The following is a 22,190-nucleotide window of genomic DNA, read 5'->3' as shown; positions in this document are numbered from 1 at the left end:
CGTAGACAGTTTCAATTGGCCATTCAGTGACACGACATATAACTAAAGAGTTGTTTAACCTGAAGTACTCTTGCGGGATTCTTACACTCCACGACACTCGAATTTCCCACAACACAAACGTTCCACAGATAAAGTGCTCACTCTGTAGTTACTGTATAGGCGCTTGCTTGGAGCAGCAGTCTGCAGAACGAGTGCACGAGTAAAGAGAATATGATAAACTTGTTGTAAGAGGAGATCCGAGAGAGCCTTGGGTCTGAGCTGGAGGTCGGATCCAGTGAGTGTTCCATAGCTGAGAGACGTATCGTAGCCACACACGCGAACCGATGATACTGTCACGTGAAAACGACTGTAGGCTTGTATTTCAGAGGTCGTGGATTCGACATCCCTCAGTGCAATTTTCCGTGGCTCCTCAGTTCGGCACGAGACAAATATCTGTGTGTGAGGTTATCTGAGTTTGTGTCATGTTGTATGGAAGGAAAGCAACAAGAAACTACTCCAATAGAACTACTAGGGATCTACACTTCCTGACTTTTAGTTTCCAAGCGAAATGCAATACATCCACAATTTAGCAAACAGCCTCCATGGTGTGCTCAACTCTGTCTCACTCGTCAGCTGCTAGAAGATGTAAGAGCGGTGCTAACTCTACGTATTTATTACCAGCACTGTACCCGTTCCTCGAACATCAGTGGAATACAAGTCTTCTCCAAGAATTTGCGGTTCAGGTCACATACTACTTCCGGTGTTTAAATGATAATTTCATCGGAAGCTTGTGGCAGTAGTGAAAAGTACGTCAAACCTCAACCAAACGCGGATAGAACCTCAACAACGGTACAGTAAAACACTGTGACTGAACAGTCAAGAAACACGTTGTTATTGATGTCTCCCCTATTCGTTTGCGCTATCAAAAAACTAAATTGACTGCTTTGTTCCATCTGTAATGCGATGTGACATGGACACAGCATCGCACAGGACTGCAACTAAAAATCATATCTGATATTATCCGGTTATAAGGTCAATCTGTACGTGAAAGAATCGAACAAAACCTGCGATTCCTACAACTTGTGTTATATCACATTTTTCAGTGAACCAAACCTTAACTCAGACAACTCCTTAGACCTCCCGAAAGAGAACTACACTATGTGATGACCCTAAAGTCACATACACCCTATAACAGAACCCTGAATGCTTACACACCAGTGACTTATGTCCCGCTGTATTCCAGTGTTAAGCGTTTCCTTTCACAATATTGTCATAATTTGGCTTGAGAAAGGCGGTTCCCTTGATGAGTGCTGATGTCATGTATGCTCCTGTTTTGTATAAGTCCTCGTTTATTGTACAGTAGTGTATAACATGGGCCTCGCAGGCCAACACTGTGTTAAGTTGTTTAAAAGCTTCGATTAACCATTTAATATCTTCCAAGCGCCTGGCTTAATTCAACCAAAATTTGTACAAATGATGAAGTTAACAAAATGTGGTTCACTCTTAAGAAAGAATAATCAAATATGGATCAATCTTTGTACACACAACCTACTCTCCATTTACATATTTTGAAATGGTTCTAATGCTGCCAACTAAATTAAATACATAGAAGAAGCTTTGCAGTTACTGTTGTGGGCTGATCCGACTTTGACTATACACTGTACGCTAGAGAAAAGCACCTCTAACATGTGATGTATGCACATTTAGGCGGTTCCAGAATTATTAATATTAAGCAAATGGAGGTTCCAACGAAACAGGGGAAATGTAACTAAATTCGAAAAGAAGTTATAATTACAGGTTTTTGTTAATTATCTCACACATCTTTTACTCACGATACAATGTTACATCTCAAACAGTCAGCTCGCACTCATGGAGCTCACTGTATTGAACTTCAGTTCTCATCCCGTACCGTGAAGGGGTGGTGCGGGCCTCTCTCAGACCAAAGAGTAAGCTCACTGTATTGAACTTGTTACGCACTTCAGTTCTCATCCCGTACCGTGAAGGGGTGGTGCGGGCCTCTCTCAGACCAAAGAGTAAGCTCACTGTATTGAACTTGTTACGCACTTCAGTTCTCATCCCGTACTGTGAAGGGGTGGGGCGGGCCTCTCTCAGACCAGGGAGGTTTGTGGTGTGGAGAAGGTGAAGCGCCTATACGAGGAACTGTCCCAGCATTCGCCTTAGAGCAAGAGAATGCTGAACGGTTCATTAGAGAATATTGCGACAAGTGAGCCACAACCTGTCCACGTATTTCGCACACATAACCGATCATCTTCATGTAGATCCGCTAAAGAGAGCAGCGGGAGAAGTCTGTCCGACTCATAATTTGTTTTCGTGCGTGATATTAATTTTTACTCTTCAATAAAAGTCGAGTCACTTAAGGTGATTGGTGCAACATCTCCCCACAATACGTAACTCTCCCGTGAGGTGGGCAGACGCTCGTGTCTATGAAAAGCCCGGATCAGAACATCAATCAAGAAGAATAGAAAATTACTGTATATTCGATAAAATGTTAAAGAAATGTCAACTGAAAGTTAAGAAAGGAATGAGTTGTCTTGGATTCTCTTCGTTTAAAATTGTACTCTCCCAGCGGTTATCAGCACAGCTCAATCATGACGACTTACAGTCCTTCTGAAGCTCATATGAGAAAACTGGTGAAGGTGGCTTAAATGGTCGTGCTACTGCTGCAATAGTACAACGTTTTAGTGGGAAGCAGGAGCATGCTGAACTTTCATGAGCTAAAGCTTACAGAAGGAAATCTGTATAACTCTTCTTCGTTGTGAGTGAAAGTTTCTTCATTTTTGAGCATTTAATTCAGAGGAAAATGATAGTAGGTTGGCAAATCACGCTCTAGTTTTAATGTCTGTTCCCTTTCTGTACAACTGGGTACAGTCCAAAACAACACCTGCTACAGGGCGTGGCACCCCTCGTGACATAATTGTTAACATTCTAATTCATGTCATCATAGAATAGAGCAAGCGGGTGAAGGAAAGAAAGATGGCAGTCAGTCGAATAAAATTTTATGGAAATCCTTAGGAATATCCGGCAACATAAATAATCTAATACGCCAATTTCGAATCCAGCTGACTCTAGCGGAAAACTCTTGGCATTTTCAGAAGCGCCGCATATATATTTAGAGTCCATGACAAAGTACAGATTAAACACGACGGCGATATTGTTGATTATTCGTTCTAGAAATCTCCGGAATATTTCCAAGACAGCTAAATCATGTCTGAAATACTCCAAATTGTCCAGCTCCTGAAATGAGCTGCGCACGTCAGTCTATCACTAGATAGAACCAATGGTGGTACAGTACGCCTGCTGGGCAAGATCGTTAAGGCGTCAAGTCTATACCGTGGTTACCCGGTTCGAGTCTCGCCATCACAATGTTGGCCGGCAGAGTGGGAGAGGTTGTTGTATACAATTTCTAATCACTAGATTGCGTACCAAAACTCTCTCATTTGGAGCCAGGGCATGTTACACTTTTGACGGTGATTCCTCCGTCGGAGTGCGAAGTTAAGCCAAGAGCAAACAACTTTTTGCTGTTTGACAGAAGTAGGCTACGTGCCGGCACCGCGTTTCACCCTCTCCTTTTCTGCTATCATACATTCAGCCCATTAATTCCTCTTCTGTACACTACGGTGCCTTCTGACCATGTCATACATCAAAGAGTACGACAAATAATGAAGGATCGTCATTTTCACCCATAGGATAGTCTAAAATCTAAACGTGTGATGTTCTATCTGCCCTCAGGTTACCAACTGTTTGGAGGTTTCAACTGTTATAAAAGATACCATGAAATTAAGAGCTGGAGTGACGCCAGGGAGCAGTGCAAGAGTGACGGTGGTGATCTCATGGTGGTGGAGAGTGAACGGGAGAGGAAAGAGGTGATCCCTTCAATGTTCAAGAATGCGAGCTCCAAACTGTCTGTTTGGATGGGAGTTTACAGGCTCTTATATGAAGACCGCTGGGAGACTGTGAAAGGTGAGTTCTTCTCTAGTTCTCTTCTACTCATGAAGTACCGGATGTCGGACGGAAGACATTTGCCATATTAAACAACAGCAGTCGACATTTAGCTATGTCACTGGCTGATGAGCGCATGAGGAGCAGATAACCACCCCCTGTTAACTTTAATCAAGGGAGGAACTAAGAAGTCCTGCCAACAGTAGCTTTCTGAGTTCAAATTGGCAGGTTCGATTCTCGCTCAGTCCGGTGCTACGTCAGACTCGTGTCCATAGATTTAGTGGCACATAAAATAAATCCTGATGTGCAAAATTCCGGCACGATGGAGTCTCGGAAAACCATGCGAATGAATTTATTGTTGCGCAAAAGTAATAAAGGGAATTAAGTCCAAAGGAATGTAAAGGGCCGTCAAATGCGTGAACAGTCGCAACCTAAAACCGTGCGGGTACGAGGACATTCTTCCGTCAGCAGACCTCTTGGTGTTGTTGGAGAAGTGATCTACCTGTTGCAGTTTTGTATCTCCGACCTGACATTCAGTTCTCGGAACTTTCTTCCCTACTGACATTACTTTAGTCTTTGTAATGCTAATTGTCATGTCATTCTCACTGCAGCACTTTTCAAGTTCCATGATATTAGATTAGCCACGTGCTTTTGATAGCTGTCATCTTGACAGCCCTAACCTCACTTTTATGGACAACAGAGCATCGCTAACCTCACTGCTCCAATCTTGACGAGGCTAAACCTCATTGCTGCCACCTCATGCACGTGGTAATTTAAAATCCACGTGCTTGTTTTTTGACAGCTGTCAGATACGGACCACGTGCACCAGTTTTGCTGAGGAGTTTAAATAAGTGAACAAGGCTAACCTCAGTGCTGCAATCTTAACAGACCCAAACCTCACTGCAGCCACATAGGGGCACGAAATTTAAAATCCACATGCTTTTTGAGAGGTGACAGGTCCTAAACACCTGCACATGTTTTGCTGAGTATTTTAAACAAGTGAACATAGCGAACTTCGCTACTGCTATCTTGACAGCGCTAAACCTTACTGTTGCCACCTAGGGCTGCCATCTTTAACCACGTGGGAGCGGAAGTTAAAATCCACGTGTTTTATGATAGCTGTCAGGTCCTAATCGCATGCACGCGGAGAATAAGCAAGTGACCTAACTGCTGCCATCTTAACAAACCCAAACGTTGTTGTTACCACCTAGGAGTACGACTCGTTACCTGAATGGTCAGCGTACTGGCCTTCGGTTCAGAGGGTCCCGGGTTCGATTCCCGGCCGGGTCGGGGATTTCAACCTTCATTGGTTAATTCCAATGGGCTGGGGGCTGGGTGTTTGTGCTGTCCCTAACATCCCTGCAACTCACACACCACACATAACACTATCCTCTACCACAATAACACGCAGTTACCCACACGTGGCAGATGCCGCCCACACTCATCGGAGGGTCTGCCCTACAAGGACTGCACTCGGCTAGAAATAGCCACACGAAATTATTATTATATCACCTAGGAAGGCGGAATTTAAAATCCACCTGCTTCTTGACAGCTGACAAGTCTTAACCATGTGGGCGAGGAGTTTAAACAAGCAAACTTACTGCTACCATCTTAACATACCCAAATCTCACTGCTGCCATCTAGGGTGCCCGGATTTTAAATGATCTTGACAGGGACTTAGCCATGCTGCAGAATGTTTTTGACAGATCCTAAGGCCAAGGGGCCTAATCACAGCGGCACTGTCCTCGCTCTTAGAGTTATAGTTTTATTGCAAGCTGCCCTTCTCGATTTACCATCATCATAGAGGGCATAATTTAAGGCAAGTTCCCCTTCTCGTCGTAGTTCCTTCCCGTCACCCAGCCTTTCCCATCATTTGGCGGAAAATATGCAGTCCCCGAGCTAAACCGGCTCTTGGCAGGCAGGTAGATACTCAAGCTGAGAATCCCAAACACCTAATCTCCGAGGTAAACCTAGAACCCGCAGTCTTCTCCAACATTTTCCTGAAAATATGCAGTCTCCGAGTAAAAGCGCCTCTTGGCAAGCAGGGAGATACTCAAGTTGAGAATCCCTTGTAGTCGTCTTATAAGAGAAGTGCGCGCTGTCCTTGTAGCGGATGGTAAGGCGATAGGCTGTTGTGTTGGAGATAGCGACCATGCCACGCTGTTCACTCGGTAGGTCTCTCACGAATGCAATAATCTCAGGTAATGCGTCTGTTGTGAACAACCTACAGACTCAGCTATATGCTCTGTTGTCGGCACCCCACACGCTCAGTTAAGCGACCCGTAGTCGTTAACTACACAACATTCTGTGTTCTAAACACCTGTAGTTAGGACAAGAGACTTCATTTCGGGATTCTGTGTTCTAAACACCTGTAGTTAGGACAAGAGACTTCATTTCGGGATTCTGTGTTCTAAACATCACTAAGCGAATTGGCTGCGCGGTTTAGGACACGTAGATGTCGCGGCGTCAAACCCCACCTTGAAGATGCGTTTCCGTGGTTTCTTATTTTCACATTAGGAAGAATGCTGGAGCTGTACCGTATGTTAATCTCGGGTAAGCGCATGCGTGCCTGTAATTCAAGTTTGTACTGTTAGTGGTGGTGATTATTGATACACCGCAACGCTGCGTGTTGTAAGAGGTAGCATGGAAGTACTTCCTACCTATCGTAAGTAGCACCTTATAAGATAGTCGTGGTAGTGGTGATTATTGTTTTAAGAGCAATGTAAGTGTTACCGTGTTTTGGTGGATCAGCAGAGGTGAAAGAAGGTGCGGGCTGGAATGGGTCTAACTACAAGTCTGAAAGATGAATTTAAAATTTAAATAAAGGTTATATTTTCAACTGATAACAATATTTAACAATTTTCACTAGGCGAATAACAAAGAAAAATCAGGTACAATGCAACTTTACAAACGAAAGCACAAGTTAAGGGGTTTTTACAATTCTGGGCTACGAGCCCCAAAGTTTAACAATTTCTGAGCTCTCAGCTCACAACCACAAATTACTAAAGGGCAGACAACCCCTAATTACATGGAGCATTTGCTCCCACCTCATAAAGTCAAGCCTCCTAGAGGCACCTTTCAAAATACCAGAAAGAGCTGACCCGCTCTCAATCGTCCAAGCCTATTAAAGGCAATAACAGCTTATTACAATTAACTGCCATCAAGGCACAACTTATAACGGAGCAGGGATACCTCGTACCCATTCTACTGGGCCTTCTCAGAAAGGAAAACACAAACGGTTTAAATTCATGGCCCAAAATACAAGATTGAATGGAGGCGAGTACTTGCACTCCTACATGAAAGCTTGTTAAAACCTAAGTGGCGCTAAGCCGATACACAGGGGCTATTCCCACGCCATATAGGAGACTTGTATAAGAAATGTTAACACATTAGGAAAGATTAGAAAATCAGTTACGGAAACATAGTCACCTCAAGTCGAAATGGAGGGGAGCTCGAGAGGGTAAAGCACTCTCTATCCCCGATTTACATTTAAAGTAATAAGAAAATGTTTACATAAGCCGGCACTAAGTTACATTTTTGAACAGGTAGGATACTTTGAAAAGGTTTCGAACCTTCCCCGGAGGTTAAACTGCTGACCAAGAAAGAAATAAAGATGTTAAGAGGCCATTACCTTTGCTGAAGAGCTGCTGCTCGAAGGAAGAGGCCCAACCCGCCTCCTGCTATACTTCCATATACTAAGCCAGATGTTGTTGAAGTGGCGAAGAGCCGAGAAAAACAGCAGTTTTTAAACCCTCGTGGAAGATTCGAGACCATTCATGAATAATAAAGACACACCCGCTCAACTTTATTGGGTAGCTAAGAGTTACGCATGGAAATTCGAAGAAGAAACCTCTGATAGGTGGAAAATTAATTACAGAAATTACTGATTGGCTAAGTTCGAAATAGGCGGAAGGAAAGCTTAATATTGCCAACCCACAAATGAAAGAACAATATTTAGTAAAGACCAAAACTTATAAATACAAAATTTCTTCAACGAAATTTCCTTCACTTCTCACCAGGGTGCATAATCATAGTTTTTGGTAGAGACATCTGTGAGAGAATGTCCACACTTCTTGATAATTAGTAAACAAAAATAAATCGAAATTAACACAGTGACATCTTCAGATAAACGGTTGAATTAATTCAGTTTTAAAGTTCAGAGTTTCAGCTGTAGAGGAGTAATTTAACGCGGAAAATTGAAATGTGCGGCGTATAGGTGTACCAACCGCTACAGACCTCCCCCCCCCCCCAAAAAGTCCTTCCAAGTGGTGACACAGAAGAATGTTTTTTTTGTTTAACCCAACTTGATGAAAATTTGCTTCCCTGGTGATAGATTTGTTGAAGTACACTGACTGACAGAGCAAATGCAACACCAAGAAGGAGTGGTCAGAACTTTATGCCAATTGCAGGGTAGACTGACGTCACTGAGGTATGCTCATGATGTGAAATGCGCCGCTGTGCTGCGCACGTAGCGAACGATAAATGGGACACGGCGTTGGCGAATGGCCCACTTCGTACCGTGATTTCTCAGCCGACAGTCATTGTAGAACGTGTTGTCGTGTGCCACAGGACACGTGTATAGCTAAGAATGCCAGGCCGCCGTCAACGGAGGCATTTCCAGCAGACAGACGACTTTACGAGGGGTATGGTGATCGGGCTGAGAAGGGCAGGTTGGTCGCTTCGTCAAATCGCAGCCGATACCCAAAGGGATGTGTCTACGGTGCAGCGCCTGTGGCGAAGAGGGTTGGCGCAGGGACATGTGGCACGTGCGAGGGGTCCAGGCGCAGCCCGAGTGACGTCAGCACGCGAGGATCGGCGCATCCGCCGCTAAGCGGTGGCAGCCCCGCACGCCACGTCAACCGCCATTCTTCAGCATGTGCAAGACACCCTGGCTGTTCCAATATCGACCAGAACAATTTCCCGTCGATTGGTTGAAGGAGGCCTGCACTCCCGGCGTCCGCTCAGAAGACTAACATTGACTCCACAGCATAGACGTGCACGCCTGGCATGGTGCCGGGCTAGAGCGACTTGGATGAGGGAATGGCGGAACGTCATGTTCTCCGATGAGTCACGCTTCTGTTCTGTCCGTGATAGTCACCGCAGACGAGTGTGGCGTCGGCGTGGAGAAAGGTCAAATCCGACAGTAACTGTGGAGCGCCCTACCGCTAGACAACGCGGCATCATGGTTTGGGGCACTATTGCGTATGATTCCACGTCACCTCTAGTGCGTATTCAAGGCACGTTAAATGCCCACCGCTACGTGCAGCATGTGCTGCGGCCGGTGGCATTCCCGTACCTTCAGGGGCTGCCCAATGCTCTGTTTGAGCAGGATAATGCCCGCCCACACACTGCTCGCATCTCCCAATAGGCTCTACGAGGTGTACAGATGCTTCCGTGGCCAGCGTACTCTCCGGATCTCTCACCAATCGAACACGTGTGGGATCTCATTGGACGCCGTTTGCAAACTCTGCCCCAGCCTCGTACGGACGACCAACTGTGGCAAATGGTTGACAGAGAATGGAGAACCATCCCTCAGGACACCATCCGCACTCTTATTGACTCTGTACCTCGACGTGTTTCTGCGTGCATCGCCGCTCGCGGTGGTCCTACATCCTACTGAGTCGATGCCGTGCGCATTGTGTAACCTGCATATCGGTTTGAAATAAACATCAATTATTCGTCCGTGCCGTCTCTGTTTTTTCCCCAACTTTCATCCCTTTCGAACCACTCCTTCTTGGTGTTGCATTTGCTCTGTCAGTGAGTGTACATGGAAGAAACGTTAATCGATGAAAAGGACTCTTAATATTGAAGAAAAAGAATTTTGAAGAAAGAAAAAGAATCGAAGTCTTTTCGTTGATAACTTGTTAGACTCCAGATTTAGAGTGTCTTGTTTGCCGTAGAATACCGTACATGTATCTACTTTTAACGGGAAGACCAGCCGCCGCTGCCAAAGTCCAGTCGAGGTCGCCCGGACCCCTGAAGTACCCTGAGATACCTCTCTCCCGCACTATGAGAGGGGTAGTCGTCGTGAAAGACGCCGCAGATCAGAAGTGCAGGACAAGTCCCCGGATGAGTTGGCGGTAGGGGCACCGCTCATCAGCCATTGCCGGTAGATGGACTCCGGCACGCCGTACACAGGTAGACATCACGGGAGTGGAGTGGGCCCGTAGCCCACCTCGGTGGTGGTACGGCGCCGCACGGCTGCGGGGACAATGAAACAATAAAATCTCGGCGGCAGAATTGTTGTTTACATTTGTTTTCTTATTTTAGTGCACGATCTTGTTGGTGAGACAGAGGAGTGGAAATATTTTTATTGCCACTGGTATGGTTTAGCAGGAGACGGGAGCTTGGTAATGGCCGTACAGGAAGAGGCAGCAGAATAACCCGTGGGTAAGGTCTTATATCAAATATTGATTACAATTACAATTAAACTATATTGGGTCAGAAGGCCTCTGAAAATAAAAAATATAACCTTTACGCCGCAGCAACACATAGATGGCTAAGTTAACAATGACCTACAGGGGTTTAATTTGTGATATATGTACCCTAAAGATCCTCTCAGTGGTTGGATTGCTTACTAACAATGTTGCTGGAGTTAGGAAATCCAAAATTATGCACGGCCCATGAAATCTGGGGGCAAGCTTGCCCGCGGGAACAAAGTTCTTGACCATAACTTGGTCTCCTACCTTTAAATTGGTGGGCCTCCGTCCACGATAATATCTTCCCCTAACCATTTCATGAGAAATTTTAAGGTTGGCCTTAGCCTTCTTTCAAAGATCTCTAATATTATCTGGATCTATTGTCTCAGGTACAATATCACTAAGCGACCAAAAGTTAGAGAGCGGCGTCTTGGGTACAGACTTAAACATCAAGGAAGCTGGAGTAAAATTATGAGATTCATGAACCGCCGCATTTAAAGCGAAAGCTAACCAATGCAAGGACGTGTCCCACCTGGAATGATCATCATGATGATAAGCAATTAGGGCCGACCTCAGATTATGATTGACCCGTTCAGCAAGAGATGGTTGAGGATAATACGCAGAAGTAGTTACATGTGAGATGGATAGAACAAAACAAAATTTACGGAAGAGATTGGAGGTGAAATCTTTAGCATTATCAGAAACAATATATTGACACGGACCGAAAGAAGCGAATATGGAAATTAAACACGAAATGGTGTTAATCGGAAATAACCAGCAAAATCTTGTAAAACCATCTACACACACAAGGATGAATTTATTGGCCCTTAGACTGGGGGAAGGGTCCTACGTAGTCGATGTAAAGACGTTCCATGGGGCGCAACGCTTGGTGAGAAGCCAATAAACCTAGCTTAGTGGACATGCTAGGTTTACTCAGCCAACAAGTTTTACAAGCTTTTACCAATTCACGAATTTCACCGTCCATACCTTTCCAAATGAACATTTCTCTGATCTTTTCTCGAGTTTTGAAAATGCCTAAATGCCCCCCTAATGGGGTCTCATTGTAATACTTGAAGATCATAGGTACAAGAACAGCTGCAACCACAACTTTCATCTTCTTATCATGCCTCGACGGGCAACATAAAACACCATTTCTCAGCACATAAGGGACTACATGTTCCCCAGAAGAAAGGGTTTCCATGATCGGGGCCAGCGTCGGATCTTCACGTTGATATTTTTCGATATCCCGAAACAACATGGGAGCATCTGTTAGAATGGCATTTACAACGGGAGATATGGACTCGGGAAGAGAAGAACTATCTTCCTTTTCAAGGGGCTCTACCTCGTTGGAAAACATACGGCTTAGTCCGTCAGCAACAAAGTTTTCAGTTCCTTTTATATGCCTAACATCAAATTGGAAGGCAGAAATTCTGATGGTCCAGCGGGCTATTCGAACAGTGCCACGCGGCCTACCTAAGACCCAACTTAAGGCTTGGTTATCAGTCTCCAAGTCGAACTTGACATGTTCCAAATAGAGGCGGAACTTTTCTAGAGCAAATAAGACTGCCAAACCTTCAAGTTCATAAATGGAATACTTGGCTTCTTGAGCCGTTAAAGTTCTAGACGCATAGGCGATGGGTCGCCTTCCTAGTTCAGTCTCATGAAGAAGGACCGCAGCCACTGCCGACGACGACGCGTCGGTTTGAACGACAAATTTCTTCGAAAAATCAGACATGGCAAGAACAGGGGCATTACACAGAGCTAATTTGAGATCTTCGAAAGCGGCTTCTTGAGAAGGACCCCACTCAAACTTGACGCCTTTCCTACGAAGTAAGTTCAATGGCGCCTCTCTATTAGCGAAGTTAGGAATAAATTTCCTGAAGAAATTTATCATACCAATGAATCTGGCAATTCCTTTGATGTCCTAAGGAGGTTTGAAATCACGAATGGCCTGTGTTCTAGAATGATCTACAGCGACACCATCAGGCGACACAATATGCCCTAGACATGACATGGAAGGCTTAGCGAAAGCAACCTTGGACAACTTCACCGTTAACCCTGCCTTACGAAGGCGACTCAGGACCCTTTTCAGCTGATCTAGATGTTCTTCAAAGGTCTCAGAAAATACGACGACATCATCAAGATAATGGTATAAATACTCAAATTTGATGTCGGAGAAGACCCTGTCTAGCAGTCTCGTGAGCAAGGCTGCTCCCGTGGGGAGCCCGAAAGGCACGCGGTTGTATTCATACAAGTTCCAATCAGTGGCAAACGCTGTAAGATGTTTAGATTCTTCCGCCAGAGGGATTTGGTTATAAGCCTGATTGAGGTCTAAGATGGTGAAGAATTTAGCCTTTCGAAAACCTTGAAAAACAAGAGTGAAGGTCTGGAAGGGGCACAGATTGTAACACCACCTTCCGATTTGAAGCCCTATAGTCCATCACAGGCCTGAAGCCACCTTGGGGTTTCGGAACAAGGAGAATAGGCGATGAATACGCCGACTTAGAGGGCCGAATTATATCATTCTTCAACATTTGATCTATGATATCTTTCAACGTCTTCATTTTAGATGGAGATAGCCTATAAGAAGGAAAACGGACTGGAATCGAATCCGTAACCTCAATCATGTATTCAATGAGGTCAGTAACACCAAGAGTGTCAGAAAAACTTCTGGAAACGACTGACACAACTTGCGAATACTATCAGCCTGCTCCTCAGGTAGATGTCTAAGGTCTAACAACATCTCCTCCTGGGTAGGCGAAACAGATGAACATGATACAGAACTACATGATAACAAGGTGATTTTGAAACTACTAGCAAACTTGAAAGTGCACGACTTGCTCCGAGTGTCGAGCACTAAACCGGTGTGATAATTAATACATACATACATACATACATACATACATACATACATACATACATACATACATACATACATACATACATACATACATACATACATACATACATACATACATTATCATTATAGACTGTTATGCCTTTCAACGTTCAGTCTGCAAGCGTCTGAGAATTTACTAAACGTCGCCACAATCCTCGATTTGCAACTAGTGTTGTGGTCTCATTTAATTTTATACCTCTTATCTTTAAATCGCTAGAAACCGATTTTAATCATCGTCGTCTTGGTCACCCTCTACTTCTCTTACCCTCCATAACAGAGTCCATTATTCTCCTAGGTAACCTATCCTGCTCCATTCGCCTCACATGACCCCACCACCGAGGCCGGTTTATGCGTACAGCTCCATCCATCGAGTTCATTCGTAAATTAGCCTTTATCTCCTCATTCCGAGTACCCTCCTGCCATTGTTCCCACCTGTTTGTACCAGCAATCATTCTTGCTACATTCATGTCTGTTACTTCTAACTTATGAATAAGATATCCTGAGTCCACCCAGCTTTCGCTCCCGTAAAGCAAAGTTGGTCTGAAACCAGACCGATGTAGAGATAGTTTCGTCTGGGAGCTGACTTCCTTCTTACAGAATACTGCTGATCGCAACTGCGAGCTCACTGCATTAGCTTTACTACACCTTGATTCAATCTCACTTACTATATTACCATCCTGGGAGAACACACAAACTAAATACTTGAAATTATCGACCTGTTCTAGCTTTGTATCACCAATCTGACATTCAATTCTGTTGAATTTCTTACCTACTGACATCAATTTAGTCTTCGAGAGGCTAATTTTCATACCATACTCATTGCACCTATTTTCAAGTTCCAAGATATTAGACTGCAGGCTTTCGGCACAGACCGCCATTAAGACCAAGTTGTCAGCATAGGCCAAACTGCTTACTACATTTCCACCTAAATGAATCCCTCCCTGCCATTTTATACCTTTCAGCAGATGATCCATGTAACTTACGAACAGCAAAGGTGAAAGATTACAGCCTTGTCTAAATCCTGTAAGTACCCTGAACCAAGAACACATTCTACCATCAATTCTCACTGAAGCCCAATTGTCAACATAAATGCCTTTGATTGATTTTAATAATCTACCTTTAATTTCATAGTCCCCCAGTATGGCGAACATCTTTTCCCTTGGTACCCTGTCACATGCTTTCTCTAGATCTACGAAACATAAACGCAATTGCCTATTCCCCTCGTAGCATTTTTCAATTACCTGGCGCATACTGAAAATCTTATCCTGACAGCCACTCTGTGGACTGAAACCAGACTGGTTTTCATCCAACTTCCTCTCAACGACTGATCGCATCCTCCCTTCCAAGATGCCAGTGAATACTTTTCCTAGTATACTAATCAATGAGATACCTCGATAGTTGTTGCAATCCTTCCTGTTCCCTTGCTTATAGATAGGTACAATTACTGCTTTTGTCCAATCTGAAGGTACCTTACCAACACTCGACGCTAATTTTACTACTCTATGAAGCCATTTCATCCTTGCCTTCCCCCTATACTTCACCATTTCAGGTCGAATTTCATCTATTCCTGCTGCCTTATGACAATGGAGTTTATTTACTATCCTTTCCAATTCGTCATGCATAATTTCACCAACATCATTTTCCACCTCCCCATGAGCTTGGCTGTTTGCATCACCACCATGATTTCCTTTTACATTGAGAAGATGTTCAAAATATTCCCTCCACCTCTCCAGTGATTCCCTGGGATCTATTATGAGTTCACCTGAATTACTCAAAACACTGTTCATTTCCTTTTTCCCTCCCTTCCTAAGATTCTTTATTACTGTCCAGAAAGGTTTACCTGCTGCTTGACCTAGCCTTTCCAGGTTATTACCAAAATCTTCCCATGACTTATTTTTGGATTCAACAAGTATTTGTTTCACTCTGTTTCTTTCATCTACGTACCAATCCATGTCTGCCTCGGCCCTTGTTTGGAGCCATTTCTGATAAGCCTTCTTTTTACGTTTACAGGCTGCTCTCACTTCATCATTCCACCAAGATGTTCGCCTTTTCCCATCTTTACACACAGTTGTTCCTAGGCATTCCCTTGCTGGTTCTACTACAGCATCCCTGTATGCCACCCATTCACTTTCTATATCCTGAACCTGCTTACTGTCTACTGTTCGAAACTTTTCAGTAATCATATCCATGTACTTCTGTCTAATTTCCTCGTCCTGGAGATTTTCTACACTTATTCGTTTGCAGACAGATTTCACTTTCTCTACCCTAGGCCTAGAGATACTTAGTTCACTACAGATCAGATAGTGGTCTGCATCATCGAAAAATCCGCGCAAAACTCGTACATTCCTAACAGATCTCCTGAACTCAAAGTCTGTTGATATAGTCTGTTATGGATCTGGTACCCCTAGCCTCCCACGTGTAGCGGTGAATAGCCTTATGCTTGAAGAATGTATTCGTAACAGCTAAACCCATACTAGCACAGAAGTCCAGCAAACGCTTCCCATTCCCATTAGCTTCCATATCTTCCCCATATTTACCAATCACCCTTTCGTATCCTTCAGGTCTATTCCCAACTCTCGCATTGAAATCGCCCATTAGCAATATTCTATCCTTGCTATTGACCCTGACCATGATGTCACTCAATGCTTCATAAAACTTGTCAACTTCATCCTCATCTGCACCCTCACATGGTGAATACATGGACACAATTCTTGTCCTAATTCCTCCCACTGACAAATCTACCCACATCATTCGCTCATTTACGTGCCTAACAGAAACTGTGTTGCGTGCAATGGTATTCCTGATAAAGAGCCCTACCCCAGACTCTGCCCTTCCCTTTCTAACACCCGTCAAGTACATTTTATAATCTCCTATCTCTTCCTCATTATCTCCTCTTACCCGAATATTACTTACTCCTAGCACATCCAGATGCATCCTCTTTGCTGACTCAGCCAGTTCTACCTTCTTTCTTCCATAGCTCCCCATCGAATTCCATTTCGTTCGCCAAGTTGTTTCCAAAGAGTCCCTCGCCTGTCAAATGGGAGTGGGACTCCATTACTCCCATAGGTCCGAGGCTTGGTTAAAGTGTTCTGAGCTCGGTAAATTCATGAATGAGGATGCTGCCCTACTTGCACATAGTGCAAGTGAGGATCTCTCCTCTAACGGGTTATGGACCACCGGTGAATTGTATAGTCCTAGCCCCCTGAGCACAAGGAGGGCCACGACTCAGAATATGTCCGAGATGCTCACTCCCATTCCATAGCAACTGGTATCCCGACTCTCAGGACCACTTACTAGGCCACTCAGCCGTTGCATATGGTTCACGAACTAGGACGTGACTACAGTAACCCACAAACATGAACCATGATAATTAGTAAACAAAAATAATTCGAAATTAACAAAGTGACATCTTCAGATAAACGGTTGAATTAATTCAGTTTTAAAGTTCAGAGCTTCAGCTGTAGAGGAATAATTTAAGGCGGAGAACTCAAATGTTCGGCGTATAGGTGTACCAATCGGTACAGTAAGTGTTAATTCCGTATTTCGTAAATCGATTTCAAATATTCAGTGTAGCGACGTTTTAGCATCCGGATCACAAGGTAGTTGGTTTAAACTGTAATGTTAGTGGTGATTATTGTTGTTACGATGTTGTGTGGATTTGCAGAGGTGAAAGAAGGTGCTGGGTGGAATAGGTCTCAACTTACGAAATTAAAGTTAATTTAAAACTTTAACAAAGGTTATATTTTATTTTCAAAATCAACAGATTACAACAACAGAGTAACAGGTACCAAGTAGCAGGAAAACAATTTAAGAAATTACAATAGTTACAAGATTTGGGCTTCGAGCCCCAAGATTAATTTCTGAGCTCTCAGCTCACCACCACAATAGCTAAAGGGCAGAAAACCCCTAAGTACAAGGAGCACTTGCTCCTAATTACAATGTTAAGAAAAAGAGCAGACCCGCTCTCAATTTGACAAGCCTATCAAAGGCTACAACAAATTTCATTTCTATCTGCCCTTAAGGCACACCAAGAAACAGGGGTATTTGATATCCAAACTACAGGGCCTTTACATGAGGAAAATAAAACATCAGGTTAAGATACTGGCCCATAATACAAAATAGAATGGAGGCGCATCTTGCACTCCTAATACACTTTTGAAACCTACTTGGCACTAGGCCGCTTACGCAAGGGCTAATCCCATACTATGGAGGTGACACGATCAGAAAACTTTATTACATTACGAAGAGAAGAAAAACGGTTATGAAAACGTAGTCACCTCAAAACAATATGAGTGGAAGCTCGAGAGGGTTAGGCACTCTCTATCCCAATTTATAGTTAAAGAAACAAAATTTTACCAAATGTCTATTACATTTTAAAGATAGGTTACATGAGAAAAGTTTCGAACCTGCCCCTAGGGTTAAACTGCTGAGCTAGCAAGAAATAAAGTTATTAAACGGCCATTACCTTGTGGATGAACTGTTGCCCGAAGAAAGAGGCGCTTCCCGCCCCCTGCTATATAATCACACACTAAGCAAGATGTCGATGAAGTGGCACCGAGACAAGAAAATCAGCAGTTTAAATACCCTCGTGGAACATTCGAGACCTTTCAAGAATGAGTACCCACACCCCCTCAACTTTATTGGATAGCTTAAAGCAACATCTCCATATCGGAGAAGACATACGTTATTGGTCAAAAAATAATTAAAGAAATTCGGGATTAGCTAAATTCAAAACAAGCGGAAAGAGAAGGGTTATACTGCCAACCCAAAAAATGACTGAAAGAAATTTAACAAAGAACAAACTTATGAATACGAAATTTCTTCCAAAAAAAAGTTCCTTCACTTCACACTAGGGTGCACAATTATAGTTCTTAAGTAGTGCCATCTAGAAGAGAATGTCCACACTTCTTGCTACAGAGCAAACAAATACAAATCGAAATAGATATAGTTCAGAACACTTCAAAATTTACAGTAGAGACATCTTCCGGGAAACCTTGGATTTAATACAGTTTTTAAAGTTCAGAGTTTCTCCTGTAGAGAGGTTTCAACTGGCGCAATATTTGAATTCGCGGCGTGGAGGTGTACCGCCCGGTACAATTGTTTTATGAGAAATGCGACGATAAATTCTTTATTTCGTGGATCGATTTAAAACATTCAGTATTCTAAAGCAGGTATGCAGTCGATACCGTCCTTCTATGAGCTAGTTCATGTGGCATATAGCTTGTGCACGCTAATCACATGGCGGTAATTATTGTTTTATGAAGAAGCACATCTATCCTCTGCCGGCCTATCGTTCCGCTGACTACGCGTTTACCTTGGAGTAGCCCTCTTATCAATGATTATAACGTTTGTAGATGCACAACTGGTACTCACGTGTTCGATTCCCGAGATTAGAAGACAGTAAATCTAGATTGTTGTGTTGAATACCGACAGAGGGTATAGTCGCAGAACATGCGTTAGAAGAACATCAGAAGTGACAGCGCCGTTCAGCGTAACAATCCCCTCCGCAGAGAGAGGACGCTTTTGTCGGATGGAGATATAAAGCCTCATGCAAAATGTCTGCGCTTAATGGGGCTACCTCACAGCATTTGCTTGTCGTACAATCATTAATCAAGTAGTGCATTTGTTATCTTTCACAACGGAGAATTTCAGTTTTCTATTCCTAACAGCCTACAAAATAAGATTTTATTCCTGCATTAATCCAGTGAGATTCCTTCTATTAGAGGTTTTCCCTCACGATATAAAAAGTTCGAAAGCCATGTTAATCAAATCCATTACGGTAATAGAATGAGACAATTTTTATACTGTTGATATTAATCAGAGTTCGATACTAGAACGGGGGTTCGAATGGAATTTTTTTAACTCTCATTCAGTGGAGTAATTAGTGTTCGAATCCATTACAGTAATAGAAATAAATGATTTTATCGACTCCTCTTCGCGTTCCGTCTTCCTGTTACAGATTGTTAAGATGTTCTGTCTTGACAATATAATCAAGGTAAGTTTTCCTGTTCAGAACACTATGCTGTTGCCCTCTGTAACAGGATTGAACCGGTTAATCTTGTCGGATGGAGACATACAGCATTCGCTTGTCCTCCAATCAATTCCATATTTGTGTGTGTGTATGCAGAAGTGCAATTTTTATCTGTAAATTGAAAAGGGAAAATGTATTACTTCCTCGTTACCGCATCCTCTTCCTCCTCCTCCTACCGCTCCCTCCTAAAGCAAAATCATATGCGTTACAAGAGAACAACGCTACGCCATTCTTTCGCGTCCACTGTAACAGGATTGTACATGTTCTGTCTTGTCGGATGATAACGTAAAGCTTTAGCGAGGGGGAAGGGCATGTGTCCGTAAAACTGTAAGGAGGAGGAACGTAGCTGACCTGTGAGGAGTAGGAGGAGGGTAAGGAGGAGGAGGAGGAGAAAGAATGTACCTAACCGGTCAGGAGGAGGAGGAAGAACGCGTCTAGGCCACCTCCTTATCTAATTTTATTATCAGGTACCGCTTCCCTCCACGTTATAGGTACTTTATCAAGTCGAGAAGGACACCCTGGTATAAAACTACGGCCTCAGAACCCCTCCGAGGTAGAGGCATGTCGGTGAGGGCAGCCTGCCTTAAACCTCTGTCCAAGGTGGTGTCGAGAATAGCAGCTTGCTTTAAAACTATCGTCCTCTCTCAAGAATAATCGGGAAGGGAGCATGTCAAGAAGGGCAGGATGAATTTAAACTATGGCGACGGGAATTGGGCCATGTCGAGGAAGGCAGCTTGCTTTAAAAATATGTTCTCTAAGATAGTGTTTAGTCGAGAAGGGCATCTTGCATATAAACGACCATCTCTCTCATAAATGGTAACGAGAAAGGACCATGTCGAGAAGGGCAGTTTACTTAAAATTATGTTCTCTAAGATGGCGGGCAGCTTGCCCTAAACTGTCCTCTAAGATGTTGGCGAGAAGGGCAGCTTGCATTAAAACTAACATCCGCTCTCCAAAATGGTGTCGGGAAGGGGCTTCCGAAAATTCCGCAGCTTGGCGAAGTCCCTGTTAAGATCAATTTAATTCCGCGCCCCTGCGTAATTAAGGTGGCATAAAAGAGGTCAAGATGCAGCAACGAGGTTAGCAGTGCCCACGTGTTTAAAGACTGTAGCTGTCAAAGAATCACGCGGATCTTAAATTCCGCGCCCCGTAGGTGGCAGCAATAAGCTTAGGTTCTTTTAAGATGCTAGCACTGAAGTTAGCAGTGCCCACGTGCTTAAAGAGTGAAGTAAGGGCCCGCCAAGATGACAGCTGTCAAGTTAACAGATGTCACAAGCATGTGCATTTTAAATACCCTGCCACTAGGTGGCAACAATTAGGTTATGCCCTGTCAGGACGCCAGGACTGAGGTTAGCGATGTTCTGTTGCCCTCAAAAGTGAGGTTAGGGTCCGTCAAGGTGACACCTGTCTGTGAGAAGTGAAGATATTCCGATCTCATTTACACGGACCTGCTTGACTTCATGATATAAACCGCTAACGAAGTTGTTGCCTGTTGCTGGTGAATATTGTTTCAATAGGAATACCACGGGGCGTCCATCCTCTATCAAGGTCCGGCACTTCAAAAATTGAAGGTATCGGCGGAAGGTAGGGAAGCACCACAGAAATCGTGAATATGAGTGACTCGGGGTCGGACGAGAACAAGAGTTGACAAAGAGAGGTCGGACTGGAAAGGTAAAAAGAACAGAGAGAGAGAGGACGTAAGTAGAAGATATGCCAGGCTCAGCTAGAGGACCCCTGGTCGTCAAACCACGGGCTCAAGTGAGAGCCATCAGTGCACCTTTTAGTCTTCTCTCCTACGACAGAGAGGGGATACTCCCCTATTCGCTGGGGGTCCAGATGGCTGAGGATCCAATCCCGCTTTATCCTAGGTTGATATTTCCATCTCAAAATCGTCGTGCTGTCGGGAAGGGCATCCGGACGTATGTCTGCGTTCAAAACCATTATGAGCCTCGGAGGATGCAGTGACCTCGGAAATAAGCGTTATAATCTGAAGACAGATAAAGTGTTATTGATCTACTGTACGACACTTATGTCCTGTGTTTTCAGGTGAGCCTGCTCTCAGCAGTTGGTGGGCGGCTGGTGAGCCGAATAAGAGACCTGATCATATGTGCGCAGATACTAACAGCTCAGGGCTGCTGCATAACTGGGATTGTGATGCCTGGGTACCCTACATCTGCGAGATTCCACTTTGAAGAGATCTCATGTAGCGTGTTGACATTTAATAAAGCTACTTGTAAATAAGTGGTGAAGTTCTTTGTGCTGTTTGAACACTGACTACAATGAAAATTACAAAACAACGAGGCCATCAGGCATGTAATGTTCTCCCTTCTAAAAGCAACAATGTAATAAGATATACAATGTTTACCTTCCTTTAAAAACCACAAGGTCATCAGACATGTAATGTTCTACTGTGCCTTCATTTAAACATCATCAGACATGTAATTTTGTACATTCATTTAAAACAACAAAGTTATCAGACATAAGTAATGGAAATTGATGTTGACAGAAGTGTGCAAGTGAGGTTTTGTCCACTGAAAATAAAAAAATCGCATCGATTCGGACAACAGCATGCTCGGCGAACTTCATCATTGTGGAGCTCAAAATAAGAGCAAATCGTCTACAGTACATAGAGCGAACATAGCGTCAAGATATCTGTGATACTCCGTGACAACAATCACTGTTTCAGGGAGAAGATCCCGCCAGATTTCCCCAGGTAAAAAGTGTTAATGCAAAGAACAGCCTCATTCAAACTAACCAGGTGAACCATGGCAGGCCGTGACACAGGCAGTTAGTCAGGAGACCTCCTTCTTCCAAATCTTTGGTTCAGCATTCCTTCAAATAGCCTTCAGAGGCCATTTAATGTCCTAAAATCTGCCAGAATTTTTGGATCTTTACCTGGGTT

The 22,190-nt window shown here is 43.7% G+C and overlaps 1 protein-coding gene across 2 annotated transcripts in view; it reads left to right on the top strand.

The window, feature by feature from the left end:
• LOC136886057 (CD209 antigen-like protein 2) overlaps positions 1 to 21,619 on the top strand; it is a 32,819-nt gene extending 11,200 nt beyond the window's left edge. For both annotated transcript variants that reach the window (XM_067158784.2, XM_067158783.2), the window contains 2 exons: positions 3,730 to 3,960; positions 21,335 to 21,619. In XM_067158784.2, coding sequence (XP_067014885.2) covers positions 3,730 to 3,960; positions 21,335 to 21,480 — 377 coding nt within the window. In that variant the 3' untranslated portion in view covers positions 21,481 to 21,619. The remainder of the gene's footprint in view (positions 1 to 3,729; positions 3,961 to 21,334) is intronic.
• The last annotated feature ends 571 nt before the right edge of the window (positions 21,620 to 22,190 follow it).

The sequence above is a fragment of the Anabrus simplex genome, chromosome X (assembly GCF_040414725.1).
Source record: "Anabrus simplex isolate iqAnaSimp1 chromosome X, ASM4041472v1, whole genome shotgun sequence".
NCBI classification, from domain to species: domain Eukaryota; kingdom Metazoa; phylum Arthropoda; class Insecta; order Orthoptera; family Tettigoniidae; genus Anabrus; species Anabrus simplex.
This window is presented reverse-complemented; position numbering and strand designations above follow the sequence as displayed.